The 16,349-nt window shown below is 54.9% G+C and overlaps 1 protein-coding gene across 2 annotated transcripts in view; it reads right to left on the bottom strand.

The window, feature by feature from the left end:
• Positions 1 to 838: 838 nt before the first annotated feature.
• The window catches only part of PCBP4 (poly(rC) binding protein 4), a 33,110-nt gene continuing 17,599 nt past the window's right edge, over positions 839 to 16,349 (bottom strand). Inside the window, exons 2-13 of one of the 2 annotated variants that reach the window (XM_024205685.2) lie at positions 15,271 to 15,439; positions 13,539 to 13,562; positions 13,179 to 13,211; positions 10,745 to 10,861; positions 10,156 to 10,287; positions 8,827 to 8,955; positions 8,087 to 8,161; positions 7,648 to 7,692; positions 6,694 to 6,769; positions 5,950 to 6,002; positions 4,491 to 4,660; positions 839 to 3,089 (exon numbers count right to left, since the gene is read on the bottom strand). In XM_024205685.2, coding sequence (XP_024061453.1) covers positions 2,774 to 3,089; positions 4,491 to 4,660; positions 5,950 to 6,002; positions 6,694 to 6,769; positions 7,648 to 7,692; positions 8,087 to 8,161; positions 8,827 to 8,955; positions 10,156 to 10,287; positions 10,745 to 10,861; positions 13,179 to 13,211; positions 13,539 to 13,562; positions 15,271 to 15,381 — 1,281 coding nt within the window. In that variant the 5' untranslated portion in view covers positions 15,382 to 15,439 and the 3' untranslated portion in view covers positions 839 to 2,773. The remainder of the gene's footprint in view (positions 3,090 to 4,490; positions 4,661 to 5,949; positions 6,003 to 6,693; positions 6,770 to 7,647; positions 7,693 to 8,086; positions 8,162 to 8,826; positions 8,956 to 10,155; positions 10,288 to 10,744; positions 10,862 to 13,178; positions 13,212 to 13,538; positions 13,563 to 15,270; positions 15,440 to 16,349) is intronic. The other variant, XM_024205686.2, reaches the window with a different exon arrangement.

Here is a 16,349-nt window from a genome sequence, read left to right on the forward strand (position 1 = left end):
TAAATGCGAAGGGAGAGTCTCCCAGAAGTGAAGGACTCCAGGAGTTGGAGCTTTAAGAAAAGCACCAAAAAGTGTGAGAGTTGCTGACTCGCTACGGCCTGCTTGGGAAAAACCCTTTGTGGCCGGATGGAAACCTTCCCAAATGGTGTGACGGCCACCTCAGAGCTGTTCACTGCATTTTGAGGGGACAGCTGCGCACGCAGCATGGTGCTAATTGAGCTGTTATGTTTGCGTCAATCTCTAGTCAGCACTTTAATGCAGGCAGGATACATCTCCCAGTGTGGACTTTCCCCTGCCCCATGCCAGCCTTTCCCTGGAGCTGTTCGTGTGAGTCATCCTTTAGCCTGCGAGGTCTCTCGCTAGAGAGTCACCGAACCATCCCCTTTTGCTAGGTCTGAATGGATGGTGGACCTTTCACTTTGGATCTGAAGGAGCCCACTAAACCCCACCAGAGTCCTGAGGTCACAAGCCTTGTCTCTTTATTAAACTGGTGATAAGTTACAAAGAAGGAAAAAATAGAGAATTCTATGTACAGCATTTTCCAAGACAGCTGGGCTAGGTGGGCGGGGAAAGCTTTTTGAGGGGCTGCTGGGGGAGATGTTCACCACCAAGTGGAGGATGGGGTGGAGACAGCTCATTGCACAGTTGGTGGATCTCTGTTGGGAGAGGCGGGGATAGGGGGTGATTCCTTTGTTGTGGAGGCCAGGGCCGTCTCTAGCGTTTTTGCTGCCCCAAGCAGGAGAGAGGGGGGAAAAAAAGATTCATTCTACGGCGGCAATGCGGCAAGTCCTTCGCTCCGAGAGGGAGTGATGGCCCCGCCGCCAAACGGCCGGATGTGCCGCCCCCTTCTTCATTGGCCGCCCTAGGCACCTGCTTGCTAGGCTGGAGCCTGGAGCCGGCCCTGGTGGAGGCAGAACTTCAGGACATACCAGGCCAGATCCTCTGTGGGTGTTTGACTTCAGTGGAGGGATACTAATGTATCCTGGCTGGGATCAGGCCCCTAGGCTCCTTTGCTCTCTGCTGTTGATCACCGGGATTTGGCAGTGGGGACTACAGGCTGTTTGGATCATGGTGTTTCTAAAGTGGGAACCAGGGTCTCAGACACCCAGGACAGCGCATGTTCAGTGCCGGGTGAACACAGCTGATTGCTAAGGAACAGTCTCCTGTGCAGTTACTTGACCCTATGCTCCCACTCCAGACTCAGCCAGTTTGTTAGCACCCTGTAATCCCTTGTTCGGAGTCACCAGTCTCTCTGCTGGTTCGATGCACACAGCCCGGCTGGATGCTTCATGATGCACCTGCTCCACCATGGAGTACGTCTAAGAATGAAACAGCCCAGCCCTGCCTCCTCCGATCCCCCTAGCAGGAAAGCATTTGAGCGAGGAAGGCCTGGCTCTCTCTCTCTCTCTCCCCCCTGGTTTGATCTATTAGGATAATTGGGGGAGGAGAGGGACTTTATTTAGGGCTGTTAGTCTGGTTTCCCTCTCCCAACCCCAGGCTCCACCCATGAGGGAGGCACTGGATGCACCTCCAAGGGTGTAACTTCCCATCAAGGAGGAGACTGTGGGTGTCTCCATCCATCCATCACGTGGTTTTGTGCAGTCTGGGTAAGAGCCCTAGTAATGGACCCTTGGGAGGGCAGAACCTGGGAGCTTCCTCCAAGGAGAAAGCAGAGCCAGGAGTTACTCCATGGAACCACTGGGGGAAGGGGCAAAATATAGGAAGCTTTGACTGGTATCTCCATCCAATCACGACTGACTCCAACAGCCAATGAGTCCTTGGAACAAATGAGCCCATGCGTTAGCTGCCAGAGCTGGGGTTCTGCCCCAGGGATAGGCCAGGAGCGTTCCTGATTAGTCACCATCAGTTTCCCAGAGCTGTAGTTACTGTAGCAGCAAATAAGCCACAAGGCTAGCCCAATATATACCCGACCATGCCCCTTCCCAGAGTCACAGGAACCTGTGTGTGTGTGTGGAGGGGGGGTGTCTCCCCTGTCCCGGCAGAGAAGAGGGGCAGGTGCTGTGATATTCTGAGCATTTGCCTTGAATTCCCTTCAGGCCAGGCACCTTTCTGCTGGAGGGTAGCCCTCCAAACCTGACCCAGCCCGTTGCCTGGTTCCCAGCAGGGCTCTGCGTGTGGAGGGGAGGGGAGGCCAGGGCTCGGGGCTGAGTTTCCAGCTTGGTACAAGTCTACGTACTTGGAGATCATAAAAGCGCTGACTCCTGGGCAGAGTGTGACCAATTCCAGTTCTGTCCTTTCCAGCAGCCCCCAGCCATCCGGCGGCAGTATGGCATGGGCCTTGAGCTATGCTCAAACTGGCCTCTAGCATCGCCCTGTTGCCTGCCCGCCCACCCAGGGTGAGCGCAGCCAGCACTATGCTGTCAGGTGAGGGTGCCCTCCAACTCCAAGGGCTGGGGGGGATGGGAACTTCCCCTAAAAGTTACAGCACTAAAGCTAACGGGGGCAGAGCCAGCCCCCCCAGGAGTGGAGAAGTGGGGGAGGAAGGGGGGGTGCAAGGCTGAGACAGCCCCCCCCCCATCGTCCAGAGGGGCCGCACCAGGGACGGCAGGGCTCCAGGCTGCCCTCCCTCTCCTCCACGTTCTCTACCTCTCCGTCCACCCCCGCATATAGCTCAGGATGCCCCAGCATGGGGTGGCGCTGGCTCAGGTGCCTGCTTTGGAGTGGCGCTGTTGGTGTCCCACAAACTGGGGGGGGGTGACATCCTGTGGTCTCCCCCTTCCTCTCTGGCCTGCCACCCTCCCACCCATCAGCCTCAGTACGGGGAGAACTTCTGCCGCTCTGCTTTCTTGGCGCCGTTGGCTGTGGAGATCTTGGTCGTGTAGGTGGTGAGGCTGCCGTTGTGCCCCGCGGCCGAGGAAGGGGGCAGCGTCAGGAAGGGGACGGGCTTGAGGCCGAAGAAGTTGGACAGGGAGATGGCATAAGGGCCACCCAGCAAGGTGGGAGGGGGCGCGGCTACCGCTGTCAGCGTGGGGCCCGGCGATGGATTGAGGGACTGGGAGAAGGTCATGCTGAGGTCAACGGGACTGGAGATGGGGGGCGTCTGGGAGGTAGATTTGGCTGTCTCTAAACTGGAGGAACAAGGAGGGAGAGAGGCAGTGAGACGCACACAGAGTGGGGCTAGAAAGCAGGGTGGGGTAATACCCTCATGCATGTAACACCAACCCCCTGCAATGGGGATTGAACCCTTCACCTCTGGCTAAACGAATGAGCTTCTGCCAACCCGAAAAACCAGGTCCCTGATCGTTCAGAGGCCATAGCTGACTCATAAACTCCTATACACCGGTTAGCCACTAGAGAGCGACAGAGAACCATGCCATGTAATGGTGGGTTACACACACACACAGCTACATGTGGAGTTTGCCAGATTGACTTAGGGATTTTAAACTGAGTTAGTTAAACCAGTGCCAAAATTTGTGCAGATGCTCTTAATGCAGTTTAATTTAAGCTGATTAGGAACTGATTTAAACTAAACCAAAATAAACTGCTTTTAAGCCAAACTAAGAGCATCCACAGAGGGGTTTGCACAAGCTTAACTAAACTGGTTTAATGAAACCAGTGCAAGCTTGTGTGGAGATAAAGCCATAGGCCCTTCTGTCCTGAAGGCTCCCAGCGCAGTTTGCATTACAGGGCTGTATCTGCACCTGAGGCTTTTTGCGAGATCTCTCACCAATGCAGACGCGGGACGTATAAGCGTAGACAGGGCACCAGTGTTTGTACCTGATCCAAGCAGGTCTAGAGGGATCCCTCGCCTTCCCTGAAAGGCAGCCGCTGCACAAGCAGTGCTATGCAGCAGTTTGTGCCTAGGAGTGGGAGTGCAGAGCAGTTTCTGCAGCTGGCTCTGCAGGGGAAGTGTTTGGGAGGCAGAAGGGAATGCCCATGTTGTGATTTGGCCAGATGTGGGATCTTCCAAGCGTCAGGGCTCAGTTTCACATCTCTTCTGAAAGGCGGCAAGAACTGGGGCTGGTCAGAAATTTTCCATCAAAATACCTACCGGGGAGGCTGTGGTGCATCATGGGAGATGTAGTCTGGCCAGGGAGCCTGGCCTAGAGAGGCGAACGGGAGCATGAGGCATGTGAACTACAGCTCCCTTGAGACACCGCTGCACATTTCTGAGTCAGTGAGGGGGGGAACCCATTTTCATCCCGCTCTAAGACGGGCTGGAGAAAGGTTGGGATGAAAGAACTGCTGGGCCCTAAGGCTCAGGGTGCGTTGGTCTTTGACACTCCAGTCTTTGTGCATGTGACAAACACCCTTGCCAGTCTGACTGGCAGACGCCCATTGTATAAGCAGGAAGAGCGTTGGGACACTGCATAGATTGTGGAAGAGGTGGCCACTCCCCGCCCCCCAGTCTCACTGAGATCCCAGCTCAAGGAGAAGGACTGACACAGAAATTTGCTTCTGCTGCCCTGCAGACCAGGGTCTGGGCTGCTCCTTCCTCTGGCCCCCCCAGTGGGGGTGCTGGTCCTTACCAGGCTGTGATGAGGTACTGGGCAAGAGTGATACTGACTGGGGTCCCCGTGATGGTCACATGGCGCTCGCTGGAGCCCTCGCTCTGGTTCCCGATTTTGATGTACGCGCCGGACATCTGCCGGATCTCGCTGATCTTGCTGCCCTGGCGGCCAATGATGCAGCCAATCAGCTGGGGAGGAGCAGAGAGGGGTTAATTCGGGGGGGGCTGGGGTGGAAGCAGCAGTGCTGGACAGAGCGGCACCAGGAGAAGGAGCTGGAGCGCCCTTCGATAGCATGACACAGGAGCTGCTCTGCTCGGCCATGTTGTTTGGAGTGTTTCAGGAGTAGGGGGAGTTGCTTTCTTAGCACCCCACCCACTCCCAACCTGCCCAGTAGCTGTGCCTGCCCCTCCCCATCGCAGGGCAGTGCCCAGTGAGGCCCCGCAGGCGTGGGCCTAATGAGAGGAGGAGGTACGGTCTCCCCCAAACCCAGAACCTAGCACTGAGCACTGGATGCTGCTCCCCCAGCAGCTAGGCCCCAATGCCCCTGATGGTGGAATAGGTTGCCCCTTGACTGCCCATCCCCCACGTCCACTCCGCACTGCCCCCGTGGGTGTAGTTCCATGTTCTCACCAACGTGGGTCAGCAGCAAGTCTTTGATGCTGCACTTTGTGTCTTTTTAAAAGGCCCCAGGCAGTGGCTGGGGTGTGATGACTTTAGGGGGTGGAGTGCAGAAAGGTCAGCACTGCCCTCGCGCCCCTCCTCCCGCTTCCTGCCAGCTGTAACAGAGGCAGCTCTGTGCTTGGCAGCCTGCGCTGGCGGCTGGAGAGCAGCCCTGGGGCACCGGTGCCTGGAATGAGGCCGCGAGGGTGGGCGTGGGTAGCTCTGGCACATTCCTCTCTGCTGGTGACGTTCCACCCCCAGCCCCAGCTCTGCTCTCTGGGCTGCACTCCCGAAGAGCAGGACCGTGGGCACAACTAAGGCTAGGTTGGCCAATGGGGAGGGGGCTCAGAGGTGGGTAGCCCTTTTGCTGCTGCTGCACCTTTGTGCCAGGGGGCGGGGCCTCTGTAGTGAGGGCTGAAGCCTGACTAGATGGGTGAGGTGGAGAGGCCCTGGTATCCAAAGCTGGGACACTGGCTCTTTAAGTTGAGATTTGATCACGAGGGTAAGGCAACGCTGGGGCTTTGCCATGGTCCCTGCCTCATGGAGCCCATGCCTTGATCCAGGTATCTCTGCTGCACGGAGCAGGGGGAAGCTGGATCCGGGATTTGCCTTTGCCCCACTCCAATGCCGGGGTCCAGCAGCAGAGTCTGATCTGATGTTCGGGGAAGGGGATTTTTGGGAGCTGGGGTGGGTTGGGGCCATTCCCCTCTGCGCTTTACTGCCAGAGGGGGCAAAGACTCCCTGCTGAGGCTCCAGGGCAGGCATTGCACTGGTGGGAATGGGAGGAGGCTCTCGCAGGAGACCAACGGCAACTTACGTCATTGGGCACCAGGAACTCCTGCGAGCTGCTCTGGGGGCTGGCGTCCAGGCCTGGCCGGAGAGGGAGAGAAAAGGCAGCATTGCTGGGGCTTTGCTAGTGATTCCCCTGCCTCCCTCCCTTCCATGCTCTGCTCCTGTTAAAAGCCATTGGGCTCCGGGCACAGGGAATATCTTTTCCTGGGGCTTGTCCATACCCAGCTGGGGGGGGGAGGGGGGGGACTGACCAAACATCCCAGACACCCCTCTCTGCTGCACCCTGCCCGGAGGGTGCCGGCCACCCCAGCACCAGGGATTGGGGGGGTTAGGGAGAGTCTAGTGGAGTTGGAGGGTTTCCCCGCAGGGCTCTGGGCTGCTGGCTGGCCCCCTCTTCCCTCCAGCTGTCTTGGGAGCAGCAAGCTGTGGTCAGATGAGGGCAGCAGCCATGGACCCTCTCCCAGCACACCCAACCCCCACCATCCTCCGGAGACACGGTCCCAGATCTCGCCATGCTGGGAGGTGTTGAGCCACTGCAGGTCTGGGGCTTTGACAAACAGACTTTGTTTCATGACGTCTATTTGGTTCTGTAGAATTGGGCCTCTCTCCTTGCCTGGGCCTGGCATAGCCCGTGTTCATCAATGCCACCCCCAGGGGTGGGCAGAGCGGATGCCCCTGCTCGCCAATAGAGGATTTTGATGATGTGCATGCCCTCCATGAGCAGATCACCTGCTGGGGAGGCAGGGTGAGGTGGGGCTGGTTTTCTTACCTGGGACCAGGGAGGGTGCCTGGCCCAGAGAGGTGAAGGCAACGGGATGCCCAGAGAGTTGCTGCAATTTCGTCACCTGCTCCCAGGGAAGAAATTAGGGAAATAAATGCAAGAGCTACGTCTAAAAAGTAGTCGGGTCACCCACCATCCAGCCCTTTGGCTGCCAGCTGGTTGGAACCACAATGGGTGGGTGGGACAGCAGAACCCCCCGGGACAGGGGCTTTTCATAGTAACAGCAGCCACCAGCCCTGTGTGACCATGGCCACAGCCCACCTCGTGTTCAGAGCTGCACGAGGTTCCACCGGCCAGCTCTGCCAGGCCTATGCGGGCTGGCCCTGAGCTGCAGGCTACGGAGACGTGCGCCCAGTGGTGGACGGGCCTAGCACAGCTGGCAACAGAAGCAGCAGGCCTCTGGCTCGTGGCAGGTGGAGTTGGCTGCATGGAGAGGAGGACACGGACATCTCCCTACAGGATGGCTCCGAGAGCGAGGGGCTCCCATGCTATGTCTGCTGCGTGGACCTGACCAGGGGAAGGAAGTGATGGGGGAGGGCCAGGCATGGAGACTCAACATGGAAACATGCCCCAGAGATGAGAGAGCTGTGCTGGGAAGACAAGGGAGATGGGAGAGATGGAGGGACACACAAAGGGCCAAACTTGCCCCTGGGACCAGCACACCAAGGCTGGATTTGGTGCACTGATGGCCAGGGGCGGGGTGGGGGTGGGGAGGCTTGCATCTCCCAGGTTATATTTCCTCCCTGACAAGGGTGTGGTGCATCCACGTTCAGCAGGGCCTTGCGAAGGCCGGCTCTTGCCACCCGCTCTGCTGCCGTGCAATAGGACAATGCTGAGGCTCAGTTCAAGGGCATATGGGAGGAGACGGGTCCCTTGGGATCTCCTGGCACTGCGGAACTGAGATTGAGCCCCGCCGTGCCGAGGAGGCAAAGCCGGACTCACCTCGGCTTGAGGCCCCCCGCTGTACTGGCCCTGCATGGAAAAGCCCTGGGGATGAAGGAAAGCGGAGGAACATCAGCGAGGCGGCTGGCCAGGATGGGAGCACCAGGGGTTGTTCTGTGGCCGCTAACAGTGTGGTATGAGAACGTTCCCCCTCCTCCAGCCCCCAAACTGGGGTGTTCCTTGCTAGCCAGCCCCAGCCCCGTTTAAAGGCTGGTGAGATCAGGAGCCCCCAGGTAACTAACGCTGCAGAGGGCTCACAAGGAGAGATGTCTGAGAAGGGCAGAGCATCAGGTAACGTGTCGCCTCCTTAATAATAAACAGGAAGAGAGGAAGGGGGTTGCCTGGGTGTGGGGGGATCTCCTTGGTGCAGAGCTGAGGGAATCCCGGGTGTTTTTGCTTGGGAAGTTCCTCCCTCCCTCCCTTCCAGCTGCCCCCTTACCTGGCTGGCCGAGAGGAGAGCCGTCCCCAGGGAGAGGGAGGGATGGTAGGGAATGGTGGCCCCTTTTGGCGGCGACTGAGGAGGGGAAAGCAGAGGAGAAATCAGCACGTTCTTCCAGGGAGACCCAACCCCCTTTCCCGACCCTATGCCCAGCCGGGCAGCTGGCTACATGCCGTAGCCGTGCCCGCTGCGGGGGCCCTGCCCTTGGGCTGAGAAACGGCCAGTGGCACTGAAGTCGGTGGAAGGCGAGAGGCTGGCTGGCTTGTGCGTTGGTGCAGTGTGGTGTGTGCCCATGGCCTTGTGTTCAGTGGCAGCTAGGGCCACATCGTCTCATGGCATCAGGGTGGTAACTGGGGAGAGAGAGACTACAAAGCAGAGTGACCAGCCTTTCAAGGGACAGTTCCAGCGGGGGCTGGGCTGTCACATCTCCCCCAGCCTCGGCTGGCAGGACATTAAAACCACCCCAAAACGTCTTGGCTCTGACCCAGCCTTGCCCTGGCAGATGGTAGACATGGGTGCAGTGGGGAGTGGCATTGCTGGGAGGTGGCAAAGCTAAGATATTGCACAGCAACTACCACGACATCCTCCCAGAGGGCAAACACAGCAACGGCTCCAGCCCCGAAGCACAGGGAAGGAGACTGCCAGGAAACCAGCCCCCTGGAGCCTGCCTCCCACTCTCCAGCATAGGGGCAGAGGGCCAAGTCCGTGTGTCTAGTCCCCCCCGAGCCCAACGCGGGTACCTCCAGGATGACTGCGCAGATCTGCCGCACACACTGGATGATGGCATCTGGCACGCCTGAGACCGTGACCGCCCGCTCCGTGGAATTGGGCAGCAGGTCTCCTGCCACCTGGACCTGTGCTCCTGTGGTCTGCAAGGAGAGATGCCCCCTTGGCAATGGCTGTGTGCGCTAAGCGGCTGCCCACGTTCCCTGGAACAACGTGGGACGGGCAGCTAGTGCTGGTACCGCCTGGGTGGAGGGCTCCCCCCACTCTGCACACCCACGCACTGGAATCAGGAAGGCAGCCACATGGCCAGTGCGGGCTACACCTTTTGCATGGCCACCGAAGGCATCTCACCGCTGAGTTTGCTGCATCCAACCTCCTTGCACTGGCATAACCTGCCCCTCCTCCACTGCTGGGGGATTCCCATGCTCGCCCCAACTGACCAGCAACACCCCGCTGGCTCTAACAGCTCAACCAGGGTGCTTAGCAAGAGGGTTTGTTTGGGGCTGAGGCGGTGGCAGGGTAATAGGGTGACCAGATGTCCCGATTTTATAGGGACAGTCCCGATTTTGGGGTCTTTTTCTTATATAGGTTCCTATTACCCCACCACCCCGTCCCGATTTTTCACATTTGCTGTCTGGTCACCCTACAGGTAATGCTGTCTCCCGCAGCAGCACCCCCATCAGGGGCAGTGCTTTCCCTGCCCCTGTCCTGTGATGCATCACAGGCACATCTACCTCAGTCCAAGGACGGGAGATTTCATGGGGCTTCCCCACAAATGGGTCTGCTTCAGATTTTTAAAGAGCCAATAGCTAGCGTGACAGCTGGGAATTGAATCAAGAGCCGAGGGTAAGTCTACAAGGGAGCTGGAGGGGCAATTGCTGGCTTGAGCAGGCTCGCCCGTGCGAGCAAGGGGCTAGCTACCCTGAATAGGATCCGGTCTGAAACCTCCAGCGCCAGTGTGGACGTACCCTAAAAGTGTGAGTGACTACAGTGAGTGGTAGAGCCCCGATTCCCTAGCTGGGCCTGGAACAAACTCACATCCTCTGTGGCTTGGTCACAGCAGGAGGGAGCTGTCACCCAAACTGCCCCGTGGGTTACACAGCATGTCTAGGACAGACATTCAGGCTTTCTCTTTAAAGGAAGGGGCTCGGGGAGCGTTTCACAGACTCTGTTGTGTACTGAACTAGGAACCAAAACACAGCAGCTGGACACTGGCATGAGAAACAGGAAGCGAAACTGACCAGCCTGGTTCCATCCCTCCAGGGAAGAGATGTGCAGAAAGTAAACAAACAGCCTCACTGGGGAGAAGCAAACAGGTTTTGCAAAGTGCCCCCAGCCCTTACCTCACGGATCTCCTTGATTTTGGTGCCAGCTTTGCCAATGAGAGAACCGCACTGGCTGGCCGGAATGACCAGCCGCAGTGTCACCAGCGGTTTGGACACAGCTCCTCCGTTGGTGGCTCCTGTCCCCAGGTCCTGAAATGAGAGAGGTACAGCATTGGAATAGAATGAATATCACCATCCTGGAGCCAAAGGCCACGGCATGGTGCTCTCAGTGGAGTCTGTTGAGGGTCAGGGTCAGCGCAGAGCGAGGGTGTCCCTGTTCCCCCTCCCAGAGCAATGAGGTCCTACTGCTCCTCAGGGACTATCTTCAGTGTTCAGGTTGGATCTGTATAAATACAAGCCCAGGCGAATGGCTGGCTCTGTAAAGATCAATTCCCCATACAATCAGCCTAAGTAACAGATCCCCGAGGGACCAGAATCTGATGCTCAGGGTTGAGGAGGAGCCATGGATTTCAGTTTAAAAGGGCTTGCATGTTCTGTTGTACCTCTGGGGGGCCCTCCAAATCACCCCCCTCCTTGGCCCTTCATTCTCAGTGGGCTGATGTGGTGCAGGGTGAATACAGCGTGGCGGCAGGGGCAAGTACCATACCTCCTCCAGTTTGAAGGCGATCATGGAGACGGCTCTGAAGACAGCATCCGTGGATCCTGTGATGGTGGTGATCCGCTCGGGACAAGTTCCCTCAGAGATGGTGATCCGGGCGCTGCTCTGAGAAAGCAAACCAGACATCAGGGTGAGAACTCTTCATAGGGCTATCTGGCCAAGTCTCTAATCATTTCCGTCTCTGCCAGCCCTCTATTTCTGCTGCATCCTGGTTGAGATGGGGTGACACAGATTGAACACAGTGTTCTAGTTAAGGGCTTTCCTTTGAGTTGTACAATAATTTCCCTATTATCCTCCAGCCCGTTCCTTAGGCACCCCTGTTGCACACTGAGTGGATGTTTTCACTGAGCCATCCAGGTCTTTTTCCTGACAGTTTATTTAGAAGCTTTCCACATGTGTTTGGACTGGAAGCATCTTTTTGATCTGTGTTTGTACAGTGCCTGGCACAATGAGGTCCCCATCCATGAGGCACTACCTGGGTGCTGGAGCTCCTAGGCATTACCACAATAATAATAATAATTAATTCATCATAATTAATGGATATTTCAGATTAATCCCTCCAATTTACATTACTTTGCATTTGCAGTGAAATTGAGTATTGGCAATCATGTTGCCTTGTTTCCCTTGCGTGGTTAGGTCTCAAGTTCCTCAGTCTCTTCCAGTCGTAATCTAAATAATTTGGTGTCATCTGCAAACTTTGCTCACCCCCGCTTTTCCAGATCATTGATAAATATAATAATCAACACAGATCCTAGTGAAGAACCATGGGGCCCCCTGCTGTTAATGTCTTGCCAAGATGAATGTTGGCTGATTATTCTTACTCTGTTCTCTCTGTCAAGTTCTGATCCATGACAATATTTTACCTCTCACACAAAGCCCTGTTTGTTTCCTTAATAGCCTCTTGTGAAGACCTTAGTCAAAGGCCATTTGAAAGTCCAAATAAACTATATCAACCAGTTCTCCTTTATTCATATGACCAGCTCAAACAATACCAGTAGATTAAAGGAGTGTCTTTGGTTACACTCCGCATAACATGATCATGGAGGTGCTTTAAATTATATTTCTGTTTCACATTTCAGCCAATTTACCTGGTACCAAAGCAAAGCTCCCTGCTCTGATTCCCAGAATCCCAGCTGTACCTCTGGTATAATAGATTTTAATGAAAACTTGCATATATTTGCTAGCTGCTCAGCAACTTCATTCTTAAATCCCATCAGAACTCTTGGGTATCTACCATCTGGGCAAGGTGACTTGCTGCTCTTTGATGTATCCATCTGTTCCAGCATCAATTCTTTAGACACCTCAGTCGCTGATAGTACCTTACCTTTCTCACCAGAAATGAGTAGGCCCATGGAAGGTATTTCCTCAGCATCCTTTGTGATGAAGACTGATGCAAAGAAATCATTTAGTTTCTCTGCAATCTTCTCATCATCCTTAATTGCTCCCTTTGCCCGTGGTGATCCAGCAACCCACTGAGGGTTTTTTGCAGGCTTCCTGCTTCTGATATATTTCATTCATTTCTTGTTATTTGTTGCTAAGACTGTGGCTATTTGCTTTTTCCTCTTAGTTCCTTTATTTTTATTTCCCTAACTTGGCAAGGTGCAATATATTCTTGCCCCTTCATCTGACACCAGTGTCCTGTTCTGACATCAGTGACGCCCTTGTGCTACTGAGCAGTAGCAGAAATCTGGGGCCTTGCAGGTCAGCTTCTAGTGGAGAATTCAGTGATGTGGAGTCTGGGTATACTCTAAGTGTAACTTGCTTTATTTACACCAGTCCTGAAATGGGATGGTCAAACAGCATGCAGGTAAATCTCTGCTTCCAATAATTTTATCCCAACACCAGTGCCAGGTTCCAGGGAGCAACTCTGCCTTGAGAATTGACTCCAGTCAGAGCCCAAGGCAGAGCACATACTCATCTGCCACTCATGCAGTGTCCTCTCTCCCAAAGCTGCCTCTGCACACAACCTTTCAAAACCAGCCCGTCTCCCTAAGAGTCAAAACTTGCTCGCGAGCTAAGGAAGAGAACCTGGAAGGCTATGTATAACGGCACCACCTAGTGGTATCATCCTTAACCATACATTTGAGGCTCCACCCCCTCGCTTTCCCTGAGTCGCCTGGGGCTGAGTGCTCTCGTGCTAGGCAGCAGGCTCACCTCTGGGAGTGTGTGCTGTGTGTATGTGGAGGGGAAGGCATCTTCCAGCCACTTCTGTAGTTGATTAAGCCTGGGCATAGGCACCATTGGGCTTGCCAGGTATTTGGGGCTCAGGGCTGGTGAGGGGTGGGGGTTATATGAGGAGGAGGAGGGAGGTTTGAAGCGTATTCATGAGCCAGAGCCAGCTTTGGTCAGTTGCACAGGATATAGCCTGGCCCCGTGAGAGAGCCCAGGAGTGCGAGAGGCGCCACCATCCCCCACCACTTACTTGTTCCCGTATCCTCTTAACGGTCTCGCCTTTCTGTGGGAATAAGAACAGGGAGGGCGGTTAGATTCCCACAGCTTCCGCGGGACCCCGAAGAAACGCCCCGGCTGTGGGGAACATCTGCCTCTTACCCAGGGCCGGCTCCAGGCACCAGCTTACCAAGCAGGTGCTTGGGGCGGCCACTTCGGAGAGGGGCGGCACGTCCAGCTGTTCGGCGGCAATTCGGCGGACGGTCCCTCACTCCTGCTTAGAGTGAAGGACCTCCCGCCGAATTGCCGCCGCAGATTGCGATCGCGGCTTTTTTGTTTTGTTTTGTTTGGCTGCTTGGGGCGGCCAAAACCCTGGAGCTGGCCCTGCTCTTACCTTGCCGATGATGCTGCCAACCTCCTGCGGAAACACAAAGAGAGAAGAGCAGCCCAGTTAGGAGGAGATTCCTGAGCACACAGGAGACCCGCCCGATCCACCCTAGGGAGTAGGCTTGCCCCTGAGGGGCAGCATGGCTTGTTCTGGAACTGCAGGTGGAGGGACACCCTGGACTCTCATTGCCATTGGCAGGCATTGCTGCAAGCAAACCCGAAGGTCACTGGGACAGACGTTAGCACCAGGGCAAAATGCCCGTCTCTTGTTTTCAGCTGGTTCCCAGCGTGCGTTTGCTGACACTTTGGCTGTGGAGTATTTCGCTGCTGGACTGATGCTCACCTGGGCTTTGTCCCAGGCCCTACAACGTTGCTCAAATGCGGCCACCAGGGGCTTTCATGTGGCCACCACAGCCTCCTGGGCAGTGATGGCTTGCTGAGAAAAGTGATATTAACAAACATGCAAGTATCACTTTTCCCAGCACACTTAGTAGCTAGCTGGGAGGCTGTGATAAGCCATACTTGTATGTTTGTTAATATCACTTATCACAGCCTCCCAGCTAGCTACTAAGTGTGCTATGAAAACTAAGTGATATTAACCAACATACAAATATCACTTTTCACAGCACTATTTTTACTATTAAGACTACCAAAAAAAAAATAATAATAATAAAAAACCCTACATAAATAAATGACAATGATTTGGACATGTAAGTGTGCATATTTATATGTTTTTCCTAAAGTTAATGAAGTATTTTAGGAAAAAGTATCAGTGGGGCCACCAGCAAGAGTTGGTGGCTGAACTCTGTGGCCACCAAAAAATGTGTTGTGAGAACTCCTACCCTAGCACAATGATCTCAATCACATGCACTTCTCTGGGTGAGTTCAGAGGCCCGTGCTACACCAGTCCCTAAGAGGATGTGTCCCGGGTGGAAGGGCAAAGGAAGGAAGGGTGGATTTTGTGGTTCTCCCAGAAGATCCATACAAGCATCAGCAGGGGAACAGAAAACTCTCATGTGTTTTAAAAATGGATTGAAAACAGAAAATTCAAGACATGCTATTGAAAACATTAGATTCCTTTTTTAAAAAGTTAAAAAAACAAGTTGACAGTGTCCCTTGAACTTAAATTCAGCTAGGTTTTTTTTTTTTTAAATCTAACTATCTAGCTCTCTGAACGTCTGCATCATTTAGGTAGGTAGATGGTGGTTGAAGCCCAGATTTTGGTGCACTTGTAATGGCTCCATGTTACACAGCCATGTGCAAAAATAGTAATTTCCCCTCTCAAAAGTTCCCAGCAAATCCTTGCTTCTTTCCCTGGGCAACTGCCCTGCCTTGAGTTTTGCTTTTTTCCAAAGCCTGATAAAACGAATCCTTTCTTGAACTGAAACTTGACGATTCTACAGTTTTGCTACAAAACGTGATCTCGGACTGACATTCCGATGAATGTTTCATGGTTCTGCTCTAAAATGGACCTCTGCTGGAGCACAGACAGCCGAGGGTCAGGCTTTGATTGTTGTTAAATGGGATTAGTTTTGGGAAAGCAAAATGAAACGTGAGCCCTGCAAATTCAACACCAGCTGTCTGTCTGAGCCCAGTGCAGACCCCAATCGCCCATGCTGCTCCTCTGGGCCAGCCCCAGGGATCCCAGCCTGAAGGAGCCCTCTGCCCCAGAGTAGAACTCCTAATGTTGCTTTCCCAGGAGAGCCCGGAGGGAATCCCAGCCAGAGAGGCACACTTACCTTCCCGTGCATGAGCATCCGGAGGGTGAGAGTAATGTTGAGCTCTGGCTCCTCCAGGCCGGTATCTGAGCCACTCATCCTGTCTGGTGACGCCATGGTATAGGAATGCATGAACCGGCTTCTGGGCAAACCAGCACCCGGGGTCTAGTAGGGACCCAAGCAGCTAAATCTGCAGAGAGAGGAACATCAATGGGTTCAGCAAGCCCCTGTGTGGACCTTGGCCGCTTGCTTGCCCATAGTACCGTCGTAACCCTGCTCTGCGGGAGGCCCACGGTCAATATTGCAGCAAAGCCCAGGCTGGCTGGGCAGGCTGTGGCTTCACCCCAGCTCTCCCAGAGCACCCTGCAGAGCCATGAGATAGATGCATGGGCAGAGCATGTGAGTAAATATGGCAGCTGGGCTGCACTTAGCACTGAACCCGCCCACGACCCTGAGCGTTAGAGGCTGCATGACTGAGCCAGGGCACTAGGCATTTGGCAAGATCTAGCCGGGATGGCAGAGGGGTTGAGGCGACTTCTCTGCTTGTCTGCCCAGCACCTTCTCTCTGCAGTGTTCAGTGATTGCCCTGTTCAGACCCTTTCTGGGAAACTCAGCCCTTAAAGGCACAACCTCCTCCTCCAACCTTCCCCCTTAACCTCCTTCTTTTAGGGATCCTTTCTATGGGGATCCCCTCCTCCCTAAGAATTTCCCACACCCTCCCTTCGCTGAGTTGTCGCCCTGTCTCTGGAGATCTGAGATCACTCGTGGCAGAGCCTGTCCTCGCTCTCTGTGCACCTGTGCAAGGGGATGGCCCTGGGTAAGTGATTTATAATAATGACCAGGACTGGAATACTGAACAGAGCCTGCATCACAGCAGTGGGGTGGCCAATAGTTGCTACCATCCGGTGGCTGGCGTGTGCTGAGCTGGTGGCATTGGCCCCGATCCTAGGCAACAAACATCCAGCTTTCAAAAGCAACGGGTACAGCTGGCAATATGGGGCCCACTCGACAGAGAGGCCAAGGGTTCGATGGGCCACACCCACTCCACATGGCACTCTGTCTCCATCTTATGGTGGCTGAGCCACAGAAAGAGGCTTAGG

The sequence above is a fragment of the Terrapene carolina genome, unplaced genomic scaffold (assembly GCF_002925995.2).
Source record: "Terrapene carolina triunguis isolate 2854851 unplaced genomic scaffold, T_m_triunguis-2.0 Scaffold232, whole genome shotgun sequence".
Lineage (NCBI taxonomy): Eukaryota > Metazoa > Chordata > Testudines > Emydidae > Terrapene > Terrapene triunguis.